General features: G+C 44.6%; 1 protein-coding gene across 2 annotated transcripts in view; it reads right to left on the reverse strand.

Annotated features, from left to right (window-relative positions):
* Positions 1–16673, reverse strand: part of RSPH1 (radial spoke head component 1) — a 230371-nt gene that overhangs the window by 127317 nt on the left and 86381 nt on the right. For both annotated transcript variants that reach the window (XM_085620749.1, XM_085620750.1), the window contains one exon: positions 6950–7021. In XM_085620749.1, the coding sequence (XP_085476875.1) occupies positions 6950–7021 (72 nt within the window). The remainder of the gene's footprint in view (positions 1–6949; positions 7022–16673) is intronic.

Here is a 16673-nt window from a genome sequence, read left to right on the forward strand (position 1 = left end):
GAACAATTCTTGAACAACGCACACAATTAACAAACCCATCAGAGGACCATCATACAAGCACGGCCCTGCAGAAGAAAACACCTTAAAAATCGGAAAAATAACAAATTCTCTTATCAGAAACAGGTTCGTGTTTGGAACAGTCACTAACAGTAACGGGAAGTAAAGCACAAGGATTCTTGTAGCAGGGAAATGTGGGGGCTTCAGAGTTGGGTGTCTTAAGGAGGAAGCATCCTATGCCCTGATCAGTCAAGATTAAAAAAATATGCTTTTAAATGTGCTTATTGCTTTATTTGTGAAACACAGATTTTTATATTAGAATGTTTTAAATGTTGCTTTTGAAAGTGGTTTCAAAATTCTGCAAGACCAGTAGAGATTATTGTAGTGATCGTTATATATCAAGCATTCAGTGACGTACACCCGTGTTTTCCTTTAATTAGGTTCTTGGTCATTCTTACTATCCAGCCTTCCTAAGCCCCCTTCCCTTTCCTCCCTTCCTAAGCCCTTCTGTCTATGACCGACTGGGTTTTCCTCCATAGGCTCCCCTTCATCCTGATGCACTCTAGCTTCCATCCTTCCTACATCACCTGGATTCTTCTTCCTCCTGAAACTCTCAGATCTTTCGCCCCTTTGCCATCCATTCTCTGTAAGCCCTATTGCTTCTCCTCCTTAGATAGACCCCCTTCCACTCATCCCTTCCGAGTTCCTTTCATATCTTCTCACATTTAAGCACCCTTGGCTCTCAATTCTCCTTAGGAATTTATTTTTCCAGCCTCCTAACCTACCTTTTGCTCCTTAAGACCGAGTGGGCTTCAGTCTAGTCTAAGCCCCATTTGCTCCTCCCCCTCATACCTACTCTTTGCTGTCCTTCCTCCTCAGGGATCCTTCTATCACATTCATTCCTAAACATTCACATGTTCTTTTTAGCCCTCATCACTTCTGCTCTATTCTAAAGCGCAAGAGCTCTTTGTGGGACCTACTGTCTCTTATCACTCCCCATGCCTAATCTGTTCTTCTTTGGCCCCAGAAGTCACCTTGGATTCTCCTTAGACCTAATTGGACATGTTTCTTCCGTTCATCCTTCCTAAGCCTCACCAAGCATCTTTTTATTTTGCCTTCCCTCCTAGGCCCCAAACTCTTCATGGGCCCTACCGGATCCTCCGACTCCTACCCTTTGGCATCAATTTCTTTGCTCACTTCCTGAGACTACTTGCCTCTACTTAGGCCCAATTGCGTTTTTTAATTTTTTTTCTGGAGTTTTATTTAGCGCGAACTTGACCCAAAGGTGTCGGTTATCAGAGCGCTTTACATGAGCACCAGTTGTGTTATATAAGGACACATTCATTTTTAGGTCGAGGACTACCGGTCTGCCGAAGGCAGAACCGGAAGTCGGAAGATTTAATGTTTTCTAGAGTGGCGATTTAGCCCGCCTCTCTTTTAGCTTCTCCTCCATTGGCTGGCTTCCTAAACGGAGGCCAGCTATTGGAGGAGAGAGCCGTCCCTCCAAATAGGCTACGTCTTTTTCAGATTCGGGGGCGTGTTTTTTGGTGTTCTTTCCACTTTTTAGCAACGCCCTTTTTAGGCGTGTTTTTCTCTCCTCCTGCCAATGGCAAGAGGAGAGAAAAAGAAACACGCCCCCGAATCTGAAACCCTCACTGCGTTTCTCCGAGGCATTTCTGCTTTGCATCGGAGAAAGGCAGTGGTGTGCTTGCCTTTTGCTCTGCCTTATTCCTGTGGTCCCAGCGTGTCCAGCGTTCCCAGCGTGTATCATCTCGGGGGCGCCCGAGGGCTTCAGTGCGCGTCTCCCGGAGAGCGAAAACAGTGCCAAGTGCCATCTTCCTTCAGACCCCGCAGGGTAGCAGGGAGGCCTACAGAGTTCCTGCACCTCCCTCCTGCATTCATGCTTTCAGGAGGTTGTGGGCTCCCTGCTCGTTTCCCGCCCTGAACAGCGTAAAACGTCAGCCTGTAATTGAAATGTCCGCCGCGGGTCTAGGAAAGAGGAGATAGAATCTACACGGCGAGAACCGTTGGGTTTGCTCTCTCTTTCGCAGCCGGGCCAACCGGTTTGACCTGGGGGTCCTGGTGCTACTGCGTTTGCTGCACTATTCATATCTGTAACCCTTGGTACGTCCAATCGTGGCAGGGACGGCTGTTGAGACCTCTATCACCCCCACCCCTCCCTGTGGGACCAACATAGTTGGTGCTGGCGTTTGGAAATTGTGACGTGTTTCCGGAAATCACTTTTTGTTGATGATTTCCACCCGGGCTTCTGGGTCGGTGTTGTCAGCACGACTTCGGTTGTGTGCATATGTCGAGGTTGCAGTGCAGATGTTTTCCTAATATCCAAGCGTGGGTCTGGAGTCCTACAGAGGTGCGGTCCACGTGCCCCCACAATGGAGCACGCTGAAGAGCGCGATCGCTGCTGGATGAAACCGCACCTCCCCCTCCCCTCAGGCCTGGGAACCACGGCTGGCAGAAGCTGCCCATCTGGCCAGGCGTGAAAAAGTGTGTCTCTTACAAATGCTCTTCACACGGGTAGCACAAGTGAGCCGGGGCGTCGGTCACACGTCGGGGGCACATGCAGGAACGGCAGGCCTCCTCTCCCCGCGGAGGTGTCACTTTCCCAGCACGCAGAAGGGCTTCACACCTCCAGCCGGGGCCTGCCAAATGTGCCTCTCGTCACCAGGTCTGTGAAAATAGGCCTGGAACGGACCTAAATCTGTTGAAAATGATCAGGTATTTTCTTAAACCTCTAAAATAGGTCACAGAGTGGAGCTCCTATTAGGGGTAGTGGTTCGAATCCCAGCCATGTCAATAAAATGGCTCTTAGGTAATAAGAACATCTATTATGATCTATTTCTATCTCACTCTCACTACCTCACTATATCACAACACACTCTCTCAAGACTTCACTACATCACTCTCTCACTACCTCGCAATTTCACTCTCTCTTTCTAACTCACTCTATCTCACTACCTCACTCTCTCTCTCTCTCTCTCAAATACACAAAGTCACTTACACTCACTCTTTCACTACATCACTCTATCTCACTACTTCACTACATCACTCTGTTTCTATCTTAATACCTCACAAAATCCCTCACTACCTCACTCTCTCTTTCACTACCTCAATCTTTCGCCATCTCACATCACTCACTGTTTCTATCTCACTATGTCAGAAAATACCTCGCTCACTAACTCACTCTTTCACTACCTCACTCTCTATCTACCTCACTCTCTCACTACCTCACTCTCTCTCTCAATACCTCACGCTCTCTCTATCTCACTACCTCACTCTCTCTCTGCTAATGCAATAGGTATCACATATGAAAAAAAAAAACTAATGCCAATAGAAATGACAATGCCATTTATTTAGGGGTACAAAAATGATAAAAAAAATAATGAGCAATACCAATAGCTCTACCTATAATATTGCCGAGACCATTGCATTGTAAATGCTTGTTATTGTTAGGCACTGGGAGAATAAGTGATTTGCCCAGAATCACAGGATGTTTAGCGTTGTTGTCGAGACTCAAACCCGGTTCCACAGATTTGAGGTCAACCTCCCTAGCCGTTAGACCACATCCTCTTTGTTTATTCTCTCTCACTACCACTTTGGGCCCCCTAACACACTGTGTTTCTCTATGGCTTCGACTGTCTCTCCTACCCTCCTAAGCACCTATGGTTCTCTCTGTGTCCTACAGTTGTTCTTTCAATCCTAAGCCACCAAAGCTCTCCATGGGCCCCAGTGCCTCTCCTCACCTCCAATCCTCTATAGCTTTCCATGGGCCTTAACGTGTGTTCTTCCCTCCAAAGTTCCTTTGATTCTCCATGGGTTCTACATCTACTCTCCCTTCTAAGACCACCAAGGCCCTACAAGCTCACCTCCGCTATGCCTCATTGTCTCCCTTCTATTATGAAGCAAATGTGTCTGAGATTCATATCTTATTACTTTATCTTTCCTCCCTATTTAAGCACTCTTGGCTTCCTCTCTTCCAAAAACCCTTCAGATTGTTCACCCAACTGTTCTTCACAAGCTAACCTCCAAGAGCTGTGACAGTGCCTTGTGAACAGGCTCCCCTGCACCAAAGCTTATTCTGTGGCCTTGTGGAGACCAACCTTCAGTGACCTTGTGACCAGAGCCTCCATATAGACCAACGTAAGAATGGGCACCCTGCTCGGGCCACCCTTTTCCCTGACCCTACAAGGCTATGTAGTGAGCTAGCATTTGACTGGCCCTTTCGCGGATTACAAATCGGTTTGTGTGCCCTCCATTCCCATGGACGCTGAGTTCGAGGGAGGAGCTTCCCTCAAATGTGTTTGTGTGTCCTTCATTCATATGGATGCTGACTTTGAGGGCGGAGCCAGTACTAATGCATTCGTCTAGTAGCACTGACCCTGAATTGTGCTTGAGGGTCCGCTTACGTAAGTGCCATATTGGCAGTACTTACAAGGCCACTTTAAAACTGTGTCCTAGTCTTTCGTGGGGGAGTGTTGGGTACAAAAAGGCCTGAAGCCGAATTCCCACAAAATATAAACAGTGTTTTGTAAAGGCCACTGTATTGTTTCAACTGTTGTCCCTCTTGTCGGGGTCACCATCTCTCTTTTATCCCATAAACCCCTTAATGCAAACAAAGCAAGGCATCTCGTCATGCTGCACTGGTTGGCTTCTGACCTGAGGGTTTCCTTAGAATCCATCTCATGGCTGGTTTCTCAAGTGTCTTTTGCCCTGAGGGTTTCCTTAGAATCTATCTCATGGCTGGTTTCTCAAGTGTCTTCTGCCCTGAGGGTTTCCTTAGAGTCCATCTCATGGCTGGTGTCTGAAGGGTCTTCTGATCTGAGGGTTCGCCTAGAATCCATCTCATGGCTGGTGTCTCAAGTGTCTTCTGACCTGAGAGTTCACTTAGAATCCATCTCATGGCTGGTGTCTCAAGTGTCTTCTGCTCCGAGGGTTTCCTTAGAATCCATCTGATGGCTGGTTTCTCAAGTGTCTTCTGCCCGAGGGTTTCCTTAGAATTAATCTCATGGCTGGTTTCTCAAGTGTCTTCTGCCCTGAGGGTTTCCTTAGAAACCATATCTTTGCTGGTTTCTCAAGTGTCTTCTGACCTGATGGTTTGCTTAGAATCCATCTCATGGCTGGTGTCGCCCTGAGGGTTTCCTTAGAATCCATCTCATGGCTGGTGTCTCAAGTGTCTTCTGACCGGAGGGTTCCCTTAGAATCCATCTCATGGCTGGTTTCTCAAGTGTCTTCTGCCCTGAGGGTTTCCTTAGAATCCATCTCATGGCTGGTTTCTTAAGTGTCTTTTGCCCTGAGGGTTTCCTTAGAATCCATCTCATGGCTGGTTTATCAAGTGTCTTCTGCCCTGAGGGTTTCCTTAGAATCCATCTCATGGCTGGTGTCTCAAGTGTCTTCTGCCCTGAGAGTTTCCTTAGAATCCATCTCATGGCTGGTTTCTCAAGTGTCTTCTGCCCTGAGGGTATCCTTAGAATCCATCCCATGGCTGGTGTTTCAAGTGTCTTCTGCCCTGAGGGTTTCTTTTGAATCCATCTCATGGCTAGTGTCTCAAGTGTCTTCTGCCCTGATGGTTTCCTTAGAATCCATCTCATGGCTGGTGTCTCAAGTGTCCTCATTGTCTGTCAATGGCATATCTTGAGGATCAATAATCAGGCTGTATTCGCCAGGTCAAAACTTGGATTGGCCAACTATTAGCTACTGGCAGCATCAAACATGGAGGGCAGCTGTTCTGTACCTACACAAGAGCTATAACATTTTGGTGACAAATGGAGAAGTAGTAAACACTCTTTCAAAGCTATGTCAGCACTCAGTAGCTTGTCACTATGGAGCCTGGTAGGGTCATGAGGATATCTTTGGTCTTCTGAGTCTCTCGTGGGACAATGTGATTCACTTCCTGGGGCAGTGCATTTTACATCAACATATACTAGTTAAAAGACGCATCGAAAAGAGCAAAGATTTGCCCCTTAAAGCATCTTCAGAGTTCAGATGCTAACTGCAGCAAATGAGGGAGGAGGTTGAGCTAAAGCGGTGCTGTGGGGCTACAGCTCTGGCTGGTACACCGGGTGGCATCTGATGACCTCATGCCCACCTTAAAATGGCAAGTCTTCTTTGGCAATCAGATGAGACAGTTGGACCAGCCCAAGTCCTCTAGATGCCAGCATCGAACAGAGCTCCAGGTGCAACACAAAGGCCCTGTCATCTCAGGAGAGTGAACAGATTGAATCATATGGTACTGTTCAGTCTGAACTAGTCAAGCACACTGGATGGCCTCATGAGCAGCTGAATGGGGGAAGGAAATACAGAGCCATTAATATACATTAAAGAGCTCACAAAGAGAGGCAAAGCTCCCCAAAACACTAAACAAGACAAGAAGGTGCAGGACACACCCTAAGCAAAGCCCCTTACACAAATACAGGTAGCCAATGTTCGACTAACAGCAACTGGGGAAATCCTGTTTCAAAATGTCCTTAATCTTCAGCTGTGTCAGTTTACGCTCCGCTCTCTGGTTATTAGCTTCCTGAACTGTAGGCTGTATAGTCAATCTTTATGCATTTCTGTTACGTCTATACTTTGACAGTTTGCCACTGGTCACTATCTACTAATGTGTGTTTTGATGAGGGCAGCTCAAAGACTGCCCAAATCCGTGAGGACTGCTAGGCATTTGGGAATAATCTCTGGACTCAGGAGAAAGAGGTGATCTGCATTTATCTCAAATAACCTGAAAATTAAAATGGTGAGCACAGCTTGTGAAAACTGTGTGTACACGTGTTCCGTCTTCTAGGCCAGGAAGGTTCTTATATATGCACACACAATAGAGAAGCATTGAAGCCCCCAATCCTGAGAAACACAATCAGGTGGGCCAACATCCGACTCTGGGGATAAACCACTTCAGCCACGGAGAGACTAGGCCTGAAAATGAATCACCAATGATGCTTACCGGCTGCGCTTGGATGTACTCTCCATGCTGCTCACAGCCAATCTCAAAGATGTACTTTCCTGGTCCCAGGGGCTGCAAAAAGATCAAAGGTATACAAAGAGGGATCAGTAAGGCCGCTGAAGATACAGGCAGATTACAAGACTTTCAAAAGTGGGTGACATCCATACCAGCTTCATACAAGGGTACAGACCACTGAGCATGTTCGACACCATGTGGAAGGCCAGAAAACACACCGATAAAACATTGAAGCTCTCAGGGGCTGAAAGCACATAACCTCATCAGGCTCATATCACATCTGAAACTAAATAAAAACAAGTAAAAATTTCTTTATATCTGTACTTTTTATCTAATGAATATAATTTCCCGTTACAACACATGTATTTATGTTTCACAATAATGTAGAAAACCATAAAAAAATTGTACAAAGCGTTTTTTAAGGATGCCGTTCACGGATCTTGAACTACTAATTTGTATTATATTTTTTTTTTGTCCACATTTTCAAGAATCAGATTCTTTTTTCCAATGTTCTGCATGTTTAGTTCACCCACAAAAGATGGAAAACAAGCTTTTTTCCTATTTTTGACTTTACTGAGCGCTGTCTCACGGCTACTTCCAACGATTTGTGGATATGCTATTTTCAGTTTACAGGCATCTTGCACCTGTATCCTTACTTTCTCCTATTTCCACCAAGCTCCATCGAGTGAGCTTGATCCAGCCCTTTAACACCTACCTGTTCTTAATAAATTCTTTTTTCCATCATTCATATAAGTTCATTTTTAAAAAAAAGGTTTTATATAGCGCAAACTAGACCCGAGACATCGGGTATCAGAGCACTCAACATGAGCACTAGTTTCGTTACATGACGACACATTCATTTTTGTTAGGCATGAGGAGATTAAGTGATTTGCCCAGAACCACAGGATGTTCAGCATCGTTGCCAAGACTCGAAACCGGTTCCCCAGCTTCGATGTCGACTGTTCTAGCCGTAAGGCTACATCCTCTCGCCAAATTATATATTATATATATGTATATATATATATATGTATAATATATATATATATATCACAGATCACTCCATCCTTCCAAAGAGAAGCTGCCATTCAGCCTAGCAACTACAAAACTGAGCAGTTGGAGACTTGAAGTAACTATCAGTCTCTCCTAATAATGGCATTTCATGTCTTACTCTGGCTCTTGCCAAGCCTCAAGGCCTTAGAGGGCACGGAAGATCTTACAGATGGCAACTGAGTAGATGGTACATTCTGTAGACCGTCAAACTGCAGAGTTGTGCCTGAAAGAGTGGCTTCATTGGGCAGATCAGGCTGCTTCCGAAGAGCACCAGAAGACAAGCAGGACTTCGAGGCATCACCAGGCACAACCTAGGATCATGCATTGCAGCACATTCATTGGACATCAGACAATAAGAGACAGAGCCGCTCACACTTCCTTCACGAATCGACTGACACCGTGGTGCCTATGGACTGCAAGGCACTGGAAGATAGGTCAATAAACTAGACTGTCAATCTAACTAGAGAGTCACTTCCAGGTTGCGGATTCCTTTTCAGATCATTCCAAGCAGCAGGAGTCCCTAAGCCCTGAGAACTGATGGAGAAGCTGACAAGAAAAATTCTGATTGGTTGTGTAACTTCCTGTTAAGGTTTAGCTGTGCACCCAACTCCCCATTTAATTTTATTGAGTTCACCCTCCTTGTTCATTTGGGTTGCATATTTCTGCTTGTAACGTACTTGCTCCTTGCCAACCTGGGGTTCTACGGCCATTTTCTGGTAATATGTATCTATGTATGTGGTATTTCTAGAGCACAAACCTAGAAAAAAAGACAGTGAGTATTGTACAGAGGCAAAGGCAAGCATAAAGTCAATGAGTAATAAGGTGCGGTAGCTGTTTTGTGGAGTATTAACGCATTGTGATGTAGTGCTCTTTAAAGAGACGCATCGTCAGCTGTTCCTAATTTGGAGCAGTGTTTTGTGGTGCTCATGGATTCTGGGATGCTGCAGATCCTGGGATAATCAGTGGAGAAGGCCTGCGCCTTCTTAGTCTGCTGGTGTGCTGGTTATGGGCGTACCAAGAGCTACCAATAATGGTGCGCTTTCTACAAGATGAGAGGCGTGCTGGTTGGGATGGCTTGTAAATGATGTAGATAGTTTTGAAGATGGTATGGGCTGGCAAGGGGGAGCCTAGAGAGTTCCATCAGGATGGGGGTGAAGTGATTATATTTATTCAGGCCCTAAATGAGATATGCTGCATCTTCAGGATGTCCTTGAGGGGGGCCGTGTGAGATCTCACAGCCCATGGAGCAGGGCGTTAACACCCTCCATATACAAGAGTGCTAGGGCATGAACTGCAGTTCAGAGGTTTCAATTTAATTTCTTTAGAAGAGATTCATGGTTCCAAACAGCCTTTATCTTTTTGTCAGTATGTTCCTTCGGGGCGAGGTTGGTTTCCAGGGTGAATCGAAGTGACCTGGCATTCAGTGAAAGCTGGGGCATTAAACCATGGTCAACCGTTGAAGGCAGCTGAGAGGTCCAGCAATATCAGGAGGCGAGAGTCACCTTCATCTGTGGTCAGGAGAGCATTGTATACAATGTGGGCAGTAGAGGTCTCAATACTGCAGTGTTATCGCGTTGGTGTGGGGAGCCATAACAGTTCAATCTGACTTGGAGATTAATAAACTCTGAAACTGCTCTGTTGTGTCTTTACTGTATACTTATCATCGTGCGCTATGAAGGGTATTTGTGACCGCAGGATCTTGACCCTTCATGAAAAACCTGAAGCTGCAGAAGTTTGGCAAGTGTGCCTCTTTCTCTCCCCTCTCTTTTTACCCCCTGCCAAGTATTGATTGGTATTTTTGATTACATTCAATAAGAGGGTCGTTCTTTCAAAACAATCTGAAGAGAGTATTTAAGGTACATATGAACAAGTGTTAGACAGAGAAGAATCTTCACACTTCCAGGGAGCTGTGAATTTGGGATTCGCAGACAGGAGTTGGAAACACCCTGTCCAAAGATGATTAGCAAAGACCTAGGGGCTGCCAGACATGCCTATCAGTGTGCTGAGACAGCAGCTCTCGCCAAGTAGACAATATCTCCACTGTTTCATCTAGGTATGTGGGTGAAGGTCAATTCCACCTAAAACCTCACACAGGCTCCTCTGGGCGGTAAGATAGTTCAGCTGGAGGCAAGAAGGGAGGGGCTGGAGAACAATGCAGGGAAACCCTAAAATACTCCTATAATGTCGTAATTCTTTCTAGTGTTCTGTTTGTTAGCTGTTATTGCTGCCACTATTCTGATTGTTTTTATAGTCACATCTATACATATTATATGTACTAGAACTGGATTTTGCTTGTAGTAAAGTATATTTAGAGTGTGTATTATAGAGGGTGTCTATTCATGGTGAAAGGAGGTTTGGAACCTGCTAACAACAAACACTCACGTGAGTCTCACAGGACTGATCATTGCCCAGTCCACCAGGTCCTCTATCTCAAGTTGTTATGTTGACTAAGTCTGAGCTGCCAGAGGGTTTAGAGATCCCAAAGCGCGGTCTGTTGTTTGGATAAGTTTCAGAAAAGGTGTCAGGCTCAGTACTCATTTGACGGAGATAATGGGGTTCAGTTTCTGGGGAAGGAGAGGGAGAAATAAGGGCCTTATATCGAGTTTGGTGGATGTTTACTCCATCACAAACGTGATGAATATCCCACACGCCATATTACAAGTCCATTATATCCTAAGGCACTTGTAATACGGAGGATGGGACATCCGTCATGTATGTGACAGTGTACCCCTTCCGCCAACCTCAAAATCATGCTCTAAGTACCTTGGAATAAAGGAGAAAGACTAGAAAAGGACCTTTGTCTTCTCGGTCAGGGGTCTGGTTCCAGTGTTAAAAGGGTTCAGAATTAATAAATAAAAAGGTTTAGTACTCATTTTTTGGCAATAAAGGGGCTCAGTTTTGGAAAGGAAGAACCCAGTCACTTTCTCTTAATAAAGAAAGAAGAGTGATAACTGGTTCCTGTCTCCTGGATAACAGGCTAGCCGCAGTGGTGAAAGGACTGAGGCTCTATAAATAAACAAGCTCAGTACTCATTTCATGGATATAAAGGTGCTCGGTTTTGGAGCGGGAGGACCTGGCACTCTGGTGTAAACGTGGAAGAGTGAGATAGGGCAATTGTCTCCGGGATAAGGGTCTGGTGCTAGTGGTTGATGACTCAGCCTTTTAAATAAAAAAGGCTCAATACTAATTTCAGGGAGATGAAGGGGAAGAATCAGAGAGGGCCTCTGTCTCCTGCCTCTAATGGTGAAAGGGCTGAGTCTCTGGGGAGAAAGGACCCTGTGCCTGGGTGTAATGGAAAAAGAGTCAGAGAGGGCCTCTGTCTCCTGCCTCTAATGGTGAAAGGGCTGAGTCTCTGGGGAGAAAGGACCTCGTGCCTGGGTGTAATGGGAAAAGAGTCAGAGAGGGCCTCTGTCTTCTGCCTCTAATGGTGAAAGGGCTGAGTCTCTGGGGAGAAAGGACCCTGTGCCTGGGTGTTATGGGAAAAGAGTCAGAGAGGGCCTCTGTCTCCTGCCTCTGATGGTCAAACTTTATTTCTTCACCAGCATTGGATCTTTCATAGATTCACATGCTTTGGTACAGCTTATCATAGCTGTCCTAATGAAAATAGAAGGTGGGGTGAGGCTTGCCTTAAGAGAAAAGTTTCTGAACACTGCTTGCTCTACTACAGCCTCTTTGCTGGACTTCATAATGCTTCACAAAAGCATGTGACGTTCTCCATGTCACTGCCTTGAAAATGTCCTTGAGTTAAATTCCTCTGAATACGTCAGCTGTTCTTGCTCTAGGTCTAGTGGGATGTGCTTTCACTGTCCTCTACAATGGTCCGTTCATTGAAACATGAGCTGTTCTAATAAATGCCACAATCCACCTAGTAATAGTCTGCTTAGTTATTGCTTTTCCTTTATTTCCTGATCCAGAAACTACAAAGAGCTGATATGTTTTCTGAACTTTTTTTGTAGCATGCAGATAAAACTTTAGACATCTTCTTATATCTAAAAATGGTGTTTGCTTTCAGCCAGTGTACATGAATTTGCAAAGAACGTTGGTAACTTGATCTTTTGCTTCATATGAAATATCTTTGGAACCTTCGGAAGGAGTTTTGGATTAGTTACCAGAGTCACCTTATCTTCTGAAAAAATCCAATATGGTTCCTCAATGACTCTTAATGCTGAAGTAATTGTCTACAGGAATGCCATTTTCCAAGTCAGATGTTTAATTAATGCCTTCTCAATTAGTTCAAACGACGCCTTCATCAATGCTGCTAAAACAGTGTTTAGCTACGACTCTGGAACCAACTTTAGAGTAGGAGGAATCTTTCTGAATAAGCCCTTAATAAATTCTTTAACAATTATCTGTGACTATAACGTCAATTGTTTTGGAGATCTTAAAAATCTTCAAATTGTGGATAAGTGCAACTCAACTGATAAGAAGGATAAACCAGATTTAGTCGAAAGCACCAAGTAAGGTTAACATTCATGTGGATCCGTCTCTAATGGGTCCAGCTTTTCTTTTTGCGCCCAGGACACAAAACGTTTCCATTTTAAATAATATGATTTGATCCTCACTGGGCTCTTCTTCCTTAAGAACTTGTCTACAGTCCTCAGGAAAATTCAGATGGCCAGACTCTAAGTCCTGATGATCCATGTCGTAAGGTGAAGCGACTGTGGGTTGTGGTGAAGTAATTGTGCTTTGCTCTTTGACAATCGCTTCACATCTGACTTGAATTCAGGTGTCTCGCTGCACATTTTCCATAAACCGGTCCCCGGAAGCTTGTTTCCATCCCAGTAAAAGAATTGGCTTGGTAGTTTGGTTTGCCCTGTTCCCATCATGCACTGGGACAGGTACAGACTAATTTGCATGTAGCCAGGTTCTGAGCTGGGATGGTGCAGTGAGCTAAAAAACGGTGATGGATTAAAACCATGATCTCTTGACTTGGTAAGAGTATTCTGCATCATTCAGAAACTCTGTCCATCACCACCCCCTTTTTCCCAAATCATTTTCCATAAATCTGCATACCAATGCTGACGTGTCCATGCTGGTGCTATGAGGATCATATTGCAAATGTATTTCATTAATTGGGATATGACTCTTGAAGTTAACAATATTGAAGGAAATCCATAGACAAACTTACCTGTCCAGTTAATTGAAAAAACATTCCCAGTGTGCCTGGGCAACCCCATCTGCTTGCAATGTTTGTATCCTTTGCAAGGCTTTTCTGTTGCAAACATGTCCCCCTCTGGTTTGTCCCACTTATGAAATATTGCTTTTACATGATTTTTGTCTGTCTCCCACGCGTGAACGTCAGTATGATGTCTGCCAGATTGATCTGGTGCGTCATTGTGCTTTCCATGTGTGTGTTCTGCTCAGAGCATCACATGGGTGTGCACTGCCCAAGTCCACAGTGTCTATTCTTCTTTTGATAGACGCATTGATCTTTCTCCTCCTTGTTTTTGAACATAGAGCATGGCTGTTGTATTGTCTGTTCGGATTAAGACGTGAATCTTTCACTACGGAAAGAAAAGCTTTTAGCGGTAGTCAAACCACTCTTAGTTCTGATAGGTTCATGTGCCATCGTCCTTCCCTCTTTGACCACAAACCATTCACTTGCATCTTCTCTATATGTGCTCCCATCCTGCTAGGGAAGCATCTGTCTCTGGAAGGGATGTGGTTTCTGTGGCTGCAGGTCTTGCCCCTGAAAATGTTCCTTTCCTTTATCCACTTTTGAAAAGGGTTCTCCATCTGTGGCGTTATTCTGAGTATGTTATGCCATCCTCCATGCACTTGCTGCCACAACTGTTTCTGTATCAGCCTCATACAGGGACGACAATGAGGAATTAGTTAAATGCAGGGTGACATTGATCCAAGCATTGCTTTGAGCGCTCTCACACACGTGCATTCTCTTCTTGAAAGAAACGTTGCTTGCTTCTTCATCTTGTTGCCTCTACCCAGGGATGGAAATAGTGTTCCTGTCAATGTCACTAGTCTTGCACCCTCTGCTTGGAGTCTTCCGCCAGCCATACCTCCACATGACTGATGTTCCCCATCTGCCAAAACCAACGAGATGAAACGTCCAGTGTTGCATCTACTAATGATGATGCTTGTTCTCCGTCTCTTGGTCTTCTTCGGGCATCTTCTCTATAAATGGCCCTCTGTCACTCCATAGCTGTCTGTCCAACCTGCAACTATCACCCATGAACTGGCTATCTTAATGGTGTTCACCGCCAAGACATTGACTCTTTTTCCACCAAGTACCACTTTCTGCCCTTGGTATCAGTTGGGGCTGTACATGGCCATGACGGACGGCTTCACACCTCTGTTATGCTGCCACTGATAGCAGTGAATCTGTTTGTACCTGAGTCGACATACAACCCATAGCAGTGCCTCTTACTTTGTATTTTTTCTCAATCCTTGCCAAGTTATCAGAGGCTGTAGCTGGATTCTGCATCATTGTCAGTCCTTCTTCCCACATCTACAGAGAATGAACCAGGATCATCTGGTGATGATGCAGAATCGAACCAGTTTAGAGTTCCATAAGATGGAAGAGCAGGCGCACAGAAGGTCGCCTTCTGATAATATTGGGACGTTTCATTCTTCAAAAGAGAGAGCATCTAAGCACTACGATCTTCCAACATCTGCGATTGAGAAAACCTTCTTTCTTTTTGTTTTTAATGCAAGATCGCACAGACGTTCTTGGTCGATCCCAGCATTGGACCACCAAGACTTGCATCTTTTGGAACTATAAACTGGTTCCATTCTGAATCCTCACCAGGTGATCCTGGTTCATTCGTCATTAGCATCAATTGTAAAAGGTTATGTCATTAACCCAGATGGCCCCTCGTCATCTCCTGCGATTGTCTGAATTCCGTTAGCGGTTTCCTGATCATCTTGATCTTTTTCTGTTGTTACTGGAACTACCCTTTGATCTTTCCAAGAAATCTCTGGAATTGGGATAGGATACTCCGGTTCAACCGGCCATAACACCAGAGGCTGAGGAGTTTCAGTCTGCTGGTGGTGGGACATCCTTATAAGTATCTGTGACCATATCCTGTATGGAATTAAGCATTTGTATAGGGACTTGTATCAACCTTTCTAAAGGCAGATTCTATTCTTCTGGTCTGTATTTGTGTATTAATGCCCTCAGCGAATGCAGCTCTTGATGTGTTTGGTATGAGCACAGTTCCACATAATCATCCTCATCAGAATCAATATACTGAATATCCAGTTGGTCTGGATGAGCAGCCCTTCCTTCTTTCTCAAGGCTGTCATTTTCGCTAAATAAAGCTTCCATTAGATCCAAATCTTTCTCATGATCCTGGCTCATTTTAATTTCTTCCCTTTACTGTTCTGAGTCCCCCAAAAAATGCATCCTGCATTAACCGCTTTGGTGGTTGGAAAGATATTACCAAGGCCTGTAAAGACTTCATTAAATAAGCTGTCTCAATTTCTGGTACAGAATACTCTTCATTATGCCCCATCAACTTCATCGTTCACAAGGGTGTTACTGTTGTCGTCTTCGTAGTCGTCAATGGCATACTCGTCATCGACTCCCTCACCATAGACGATGATCTACTTGTCAATGGCATCCTCATTGTAGACAGCGGCCCTGCCATGGACGGCTGCTTTGCCATCAATGGTATCTTTGCAGACAGTGACGATCTCATAAATGGCAATTTGCTCGTTGATAGCGTTCTCATTGACTTGCATAAAAATGACTTCCAACTGCCCCTTTGCTGAGGAGCTCGTCGATCGGGCACTCCTTAATACGATCATGACTTCTATTTCATCAATGCCTCAACTGTTGTTCAGGCTGCTGTTGATGACCAGTCTCTGAGGTCATTTTCACCATGCTCCGTGCCCTTCTCCTTGTGCTTTCTCTATACTTCATGTTTTTTGTGCTTTATTGCACTATACCGTGGCCAACCCAATGTCTGACCACTAGAAGCAGGGTCAGAGGGCTCTTTAACCTATTTTGAAGTTACTTTTGATGAATCCTGTGATGGTGAAGTAGAAGACTTACGTTGATGTTCTAGTGGAACAGTGCCATCTTCCCCAAAATCACAAAAGCCAACTTTCTCTTGCAGTCTTTCAACGTTTTGCTTCAGAAAGTCTCTCACATTTCACACTCTGGTGGCTTAGGCCATGGATGTAAGCAATAAAAGCACTTGAGCTGGATCATCACATATATTTTCTTCTTTCCATGGGCTTTATATGTGTTGAATAAAGATTTGTTACTTAGAATCCCCGCAAAGGTTTAAAAATTATCTAGAGTTTTGACAAAATCTCTTTTCTCAAAGAGCTGTCCGCAGGGTTCCTCACACTGAACATGCAGTATAAAACCAGTTGGAGACATCTGACAAGGGAACAGATGAGGGGTCTGACCTCTGACTGGCTGGATCTTGGATCATTTATAATGATGTGAGGGGAAAGACATTTTTTAATGGGATTTAGTGTTACTGGCTGTATGGTTACACTGCTGTATTAACATTGTTACTGAGGGTTCCCAGTCTGACAATGGGGAACGATTTAAGCATGTGAATTTATGAAGGGTCCAATACTGGAGAAGTGTTTGTTTTCCTGACAATGTTAATCAGTTATTCATGCTTTAATTACTCCTTGGCATCAGAAGTAGTGTGTGTCGAAAAATTCTAAAAGATTATTAATT

This window comes from Triturus cristatus, chromosome 8 (genome assembly GCF_964204655.1).
Source record: "Triturus cristatus chromosome 8, aTriCri1.1, whole genome shotgun sequence".
NCBI lineage: Eukaryota > Metazoa > Chordata > Amphibia > Caudata > Salamandridae > Triturus > Triturus cristatus.